Source organism: Vespula pensylvanica, chromosome 12 (assembly GCF_014466175.1).
Source record: "Vespula pensylvanica isolate Volc-1 chromosome 12, ASM1446617v1, whole genome shotgun sequence".
Lineage (NCBI taxonomy): Eukaryota > Metazoa > Arthropoda > Insecta > Hymenoptera > Vespidae > Vespula > Vespula pensylvanica.
This window is the reverse complement of record NC_057696.1, coordinates 4,106,457-4,112,568: the sequence shown is the minus strand read 5'-3', so window position 1 is coordinate 4,112,568 and position 6,112 is coordinate 4,106,457. Positions and strand designations below refer to the sequence as shown.

Below are 6,112 nucleotides of genomic sequence, written 5' to 3'. Positions count from 1 at the left end.
CTTTCAATTCACCTCACGAATCGACCCCATTGCAAGAGACCATTTTGAATTTTTATCGGACATTTCGTGTGAATTAGGTCTGCCATTTTGTTCGACGTAAACGTAGACGATGAAAATAGAGAGGAGCAACCAAGAAAATTGTTTTTCTTGGCTTCGACAGATAAAATACGCAGAGAGAAATCGTATCTGCTTGCTAAAAGAGAGAAAGAGGTAGAGAAGGAGAGTGGGAGGGAGAGAGGGAGAGAGAGAGGAAGGAAAAGAGGAAAGTTAAGAAAGAAGGAATGTGAGTGTGAGTTTGTTATTCCATAAATTTCATTTGGTAGGCCCTCTAATAAGAGAGAAGAAATAAAACAGGAAATCCCCGTCTGAGAGAACGGTTTGAAGTTTTGCGACGTCCACGTTTTCGATCGTGATCATCATCATCATCATCATCGTATCTTCCTCGTTGTAATGCTCCGAGTCGCATATTCGCAGGGGGTTACTCTGAGATACGCGTAGGAAACTGCGATAGAATACACATCTATTTTTATGGCAGATATATACAGGAAAACTAAATAAATGGCGCAGCTCCAGCGATAGGGGGTCTCGAACAATAAACGTGATCATGCCAAAGAGCAAGCATCGGCGAGCTTTTAATCATATCGTGTACATGTACCTTTGAGGCAGCGGCGACGATAACGGCGACGACTACTTTGCGCGACAAATGATTGTCGATATTATCCGCGAGTGCTAGTCGTCGTTATCGTACAACACAGACACACAGATTTTTGCAAGTACAAGAAAATATAAAAGAAAAAAATTACAAAAAAAAAAGAAAAAAAAAAGAATATATATATATGAAATAAAAAATATAATAATAATAATAATAATAATAATGATAAAATAATAAAATAATAATAATAATAAAATAATAATAATAATAATAAAATAATAATAATAATAATAATAATAATAATAATAATAATAATAATAATAACGTGTGAAAATGAAACGCGTGAGTAACCGTGCTACAATTATTTTATTACGAGTCGCGTTCGTTTCATTATCGAGTAAACGTGGTATTTAGGTTTTAGAATACGACTTCTGAGCGTACGAGTTCTGGATCAAAGGGTAAACGAGGACGAGGACGACGACGAAGACGATCACGACGACAACGACGACGACGACAACGACGACATAAAAGGAATCCTTTGATTCAATACCGGGGGCTGAAATGTACTGGATCTTTAACAGTACATGCTGTAATCGATAAATCTTTGAGAATTGAGATAGAAAGGGAAAGACACGAAGAGATAAAAAGGAAAGAGGGATTATATGAATAGGAAGAATGATAACGCGTAATAACAACGGACCTATCATAAAAGACAGTGTGTGCGCTTACTAACTCTACAGGTGCAGCTTGCTGTTAAAGCGAGTTTACCCGAATTTAATGATAGCTTAAATCTATTTAAGTAATTGATAATATTAAAAACCGCAAAAAGACAGTCCCGATTGAACGGCACAGAAGATGAAGACGATACGAAGACGAAGAGACGAGGATAAGAATAAGAATAAAAATTAAAAATTAAAAATAAAAATAAAAATAAAAATAAAAAAGACGCCGGTATGAATACGCGCTTTTATATATATGTATGCAATGTATGTATACAATACATGTATATATATTGTATACGCACATCGTACCGCATTGACGAGCGGGCCATCATTATTACCTGTACCGTAGTCGGCGGAACATTAGTGTTAGTGAATTTTCTTGTATAATGAACGAATAAATGCAAAAAAAGTATCGTTCGATATATAGAAAATGATGTTTTATCGAAACTTTAAAAACTACCTCTCCTCTCCCTTTCTTGTATAACTATATAAATAAAATTAGGATTAAAGCGGAACGTACGAGCATAGGTGAGATATGGGTCGTCGTTTTGTGTTTCTTTTTTTTTTTTTTTTCTTTTTTTTTTATTGACTGATCCGTCTGACATCAACGAGGATCAGGAAGAATCTTATCTATAAATAAGAAACTTCGTACGTACTATCGTGTCTATCTTCTTCACTTATTATATGTACACTGAAAAATATAAAATGATAAAGTTCTTAGCCAGCTTCATCCTTTACTCCGTCGTTCCTTTTTTTTTTTTTTTTATACAATAGACCTTCCTCGTTCTTCGTCGTTCCATTTAAAATTATTATCTGTTGCTAAAGATTTACTGATAACTTTTTTTTTTTCTTATACACTACCTCGCATTAATTACACGCAGCTTGTTTTTGTTTCATGCGAGCTTCGATTTCAGGTCTAAAGTGCCGAATGAGTCCTTGAACAGGCCACGCAGCACCGTCAGCTAAAGCACAGATCGTGTGCAATTCGATTTGCTTGGTTAATTCCCAAAGCATATCTATCTCGTTATCTTCAGCGTTTCCTTTCTGGAACCTGAATCATACGAAGAAGAAATACATGCCACCGCTAATTTATTGCATATATGTAAATGACTGTTTCTAACACGAACCTCTGTAAAATTTTATACATCCAACTTATGCCTTCGCGACAAGGTGTGCATTGACCGCAAGATTCATGTTTATAAAAGCTAATCAAACGAGTTATAGCTTTGATAATATCAGTTTGCTTGTTCATTACAATAACTGCGGCTGTTCCAAATGCACTTTGCACACGAATAAGATCGTCGAAGTCTAATAGTACAGTATCGCAAACGCTACAATTCAAACAAAATTAGTTAGAAATATCTTTGATAAATGCGTGCCGTATAACATACTTCTTTGGAATGACTGGAGTTGAAGATCCTCCGGGTATTACGCCTAATAAATTATCCCATCCACCAATTACACCTCCTGCGTGCCTTTCGATTAATTCTTTCAAAGGAATGGACATCTCTTCCTCAACGGTGCAAGGATTATTTACGTGACCAGAAATATTAAAGAGTTTGGTACCATGATTACGCGGCCTTCCAAAAGATGCGAACCAAGCGCCACCTCGCCGGCATATTGTCTATGATATAAGATTAACCAAGATCGATACAAGGATGTAATTATCTTGTAAATTAACAAATTAATAAAACATACCGGTGCTACTGCTACTGTCTCGACATTGGTAACCGTGGTTGGACATCCAAATAAACCGACATCTGCCGGGAAAGGTGGCTTTAGTCTAGGTTTACCCTGCTTTCCTTCGATAGATTCGATAAGAGCTGTCTCTTCTCCGCATATGTATGCTCCTGCTCCACGTTGTACAAAAATGTCAAAATCGTAGCCGGAACCGCAAGCGTTTTTCCCGATTAATCCTGCTTGATAAGCTTCTGCAATAGCAACTTGCATGTTCGAAGCTTCATTATAAAATTCACCACGAATGTAAACATATGCCGCACAAGCACCCATAGCACGACCGGCGATTAAGCAACCTTCTACCAATTTGTGCGGATCGTGTCGCAAAATTTCACGATCTTTGCAAGTTCCTGGTTCTCCTTCGTCTCCGTTAATTACTAAGTATTTTGGCCTTCCATCCGACGGTTTGTTCATAAAAGACCATTTCATGCCGGAGGGGAAACCAGCTCCCCCTCGGCCTCTTAATCCTGAAACCTTAATCTCATTGATGATCCAATCTGCTCCTTTATCTAATATTTCTTTCGTCTTATACCAATCACCCCTCTTCAATGCACCCTTTAACCTCCAATCATGTCTGCCATATAAATTGGTGAAGATACGATCTTCATCGGCCAAAGGACCACCGAATTTCTGTCAACGAAAGAATTCTTCGAAATATTCATAACCAAAATTACAACTCCTATACACTTAATTAACTTAACAATTAGCTTACTTTTCCCTCGGGAGCGGCATCAGCAAAGGATCTCTGATGCTGATTAGTTAATGTCGATCCAAAGAGACCTATAAAGCGATTAAATTGTTTAATTACATAACCTTCTCTAACCTAGAGGAAGCAATACGTAGAACCGCTATATCGACGACAACGCTCAATGTAAACGCGCAAATAGTAAAATCTATCACGCTTTCCAATCGTTAATAGTTCGAATTAATAAAAAAACTACGATAGAAGAGAATAATCACCTAATTGCCTCCTCGGAACCTTAAAACAACGTACTATGGCACCCGCCATCTTGCCATTTACCAAATCCCAGTCAAGTTGACGTCTAACGCCATACTGCGTGATTCAAATACATTACGACATCTAATGATAAGAAAAGAAATCTTCGCAACAATTTCGAAAATCGATTATGAAATAAATACTAAAATAGTATTCCTTAGTTTAATAAAAATACGAAGTATAAGTTGTTACTAATTTCGGACGATCACGCAAACCGAATCGTTGTCGGGTAATAAAATTAAACGTAATTCGATAGTACTTGCGTTGCATTACAATTTTACGTAATATTATAATATATTCTACATCGCAAGTGATACAGAATTACAGAAATAATTGTTCAAAAATAGTACGAATACGTAATATTAGAAATATATGAAAATTCTTTCGAAGAGAGCAAGAGAAAGAACGCTTATACGACGAGCGACGAAAATGAAATGAAAGGTTACCTTGATCTATACTATAAAGGTTACTTGCCAACTAAAATAGACAAGGATGTATTATTATAAATAAACACAGGCGCTTTGTCTACGAACTCTATCCACTTAGGGTACAAATCGGATCAATACTTTTGTATACATTTTAATATCTGTATAATATTGTTTACCTTTATTTCTCAAGTTTCAATTGGATATCTCACTCCATCTCTCTCTCCCTCTCTCTCTCGTGTTCGAAACTTAATTAACGCTACCTAGCGGTCGATTTTGTAATCACGCCCCTGACATTAGGCAACACATTTAAAGGTGATATAACTTTTAATAATCCTTCTTTGTTTTTAATTACAAACTAATTAACACTAAATGATTGGATAGTATATAAAGTTAATAAAAGTGAAAGAACAAAAAGAATCGTTCATCTTTTGCAACGTTGTCTATTACTACATCATACCTTCTCTATATACATTTTGGAGATAAATCGAATAATTAGAAGAAAGTTTAGTTTACTTAAAGCAGCGATAGGCGCAAATGAGAAGGAGATAGAGAGAGATAGAGAGAGAGAGAGAGAGAGAGAGAGAGAGAGAGAGAGAGAAAGAGGGAAAAAGAAAGAAAGAGAGGGAATACAAAAGAAAAGAAAATATTTAAAGAAGACGACAAAAAATAGGAAAGAAAAAAAGAAAGAAAAAACAAAAGAAGAAGAAAAAGAAGAAAAGGTCGAGGCGAGGAGATCGCTCACTTAATAATAATAATAAAAATCATATCTTTTGCAGCGTATATACAATATTTGCGATATGTAAAGAACTAAACTAAAATAAGTCAGCGTTGTTATCGGCTACGTAGATAATATATATATATATATATATATATATATATATATATATATACATACATATATTTATATTATATATATAAAATATACTCGCAGGCATCGGAAGGAAAAGAACGCGGAAAAAGAGAAAAAGACAGATAGATAGATAGACAGAGAGAGAGAGAGAGAGAGAGAGAGAGAGAGAGAAATCGCGTCTTAATTCTAAAATAATCGAAAAATTCGATCGATGCGCGTTCGAATGTTATTACATTGGAGATGTACGTATGTATGCTTATGTACATGCTATGCCGCGAGCCTGCTCATCGGCCGAAATACTGCACGGTGCTCTGTAACATTAAAATGAATAAATCGCCGCTAGGGAAATGAATTACGTCGTGTGTTGATTGCATTGCCGCTTATAAACGTTCGTTAAAAAAAAAAATTATTATCGTTCTTGAACATACGTAAACGAAAAAAAAAAAACAAAAAAAATGATTCGACACTGGCGAGAAGAAATCTCGACGATTTCTCAAAGTAATTCGAACATAACGAGATCTTAATCTTCTCGTGGAGTCATGGATAAACGCAGTCCCATGGCACCCATGCTGAATTTTGAGTATTCTCTTGGTGTCTTCGTTGTTGCGTATCTTCGTTTTCTTTTTTTTTTTCTTTTTTCCTTTTTCATTTGCTTTTTTTTCTTCTTCTTTTTTTTTTACTTTCTTCTCTTTTCTTTCCTTTTTTTCTTTTTTTCCTGTTTTTTTT

At 35.5% G+C, this 6,112-nt stretch overlaps 1 protein-coding gene across 2 annotated transcripts; it reads right to left on the bottom strand.

Annotated features, from left to right (window-relative positions):
* Positions 1–2,023: 2,023 nt before the first annotated feature.
* On the bottom strand, positions 2,024–5,093 carry LOC122633299 (NADH dehydrogenase [ubiquinone] flavoprotein 1, mitochondrial). 2 transcript variants are annotated; one of them, XM_043821049.1, is made up of 8 exons: positions 4,713–5,093; positions 4,072–4,192; positions 3,824–3,891; positions 3,073–3,741; positions 2,766–2,998; positions 2,502–2,705; positions 2,236–2,425; positions 2,024–2,065 (listed from the first exon to the last, which is right to left on the bottom strand). In XM_043821049.1, exons 2-7 carry the CDS (start codon positions 4,118–4,120, stop codon positions 2,242–2,244), a joined length of 1,407 nt encoding a protein of 468 aa, XP_043676984.1. In that variant the 5' UTR covers positions 4,121–4,192; positions 4,713–5,093; the 3' UTR covers positions 2,024–2,065; positions 2,236–2,241. The 2 variants fall into 2 exon arrangements, with proteins under 2 accessions (XP_043676984.1, XP_043676983.1); XM_043821048.1 differs by having other exon boundaries at positions 2,024–2,425; positions 4,713–5,092.
* Positions 5,094–6,112: the final 1,019 nt, after the last annotated feature.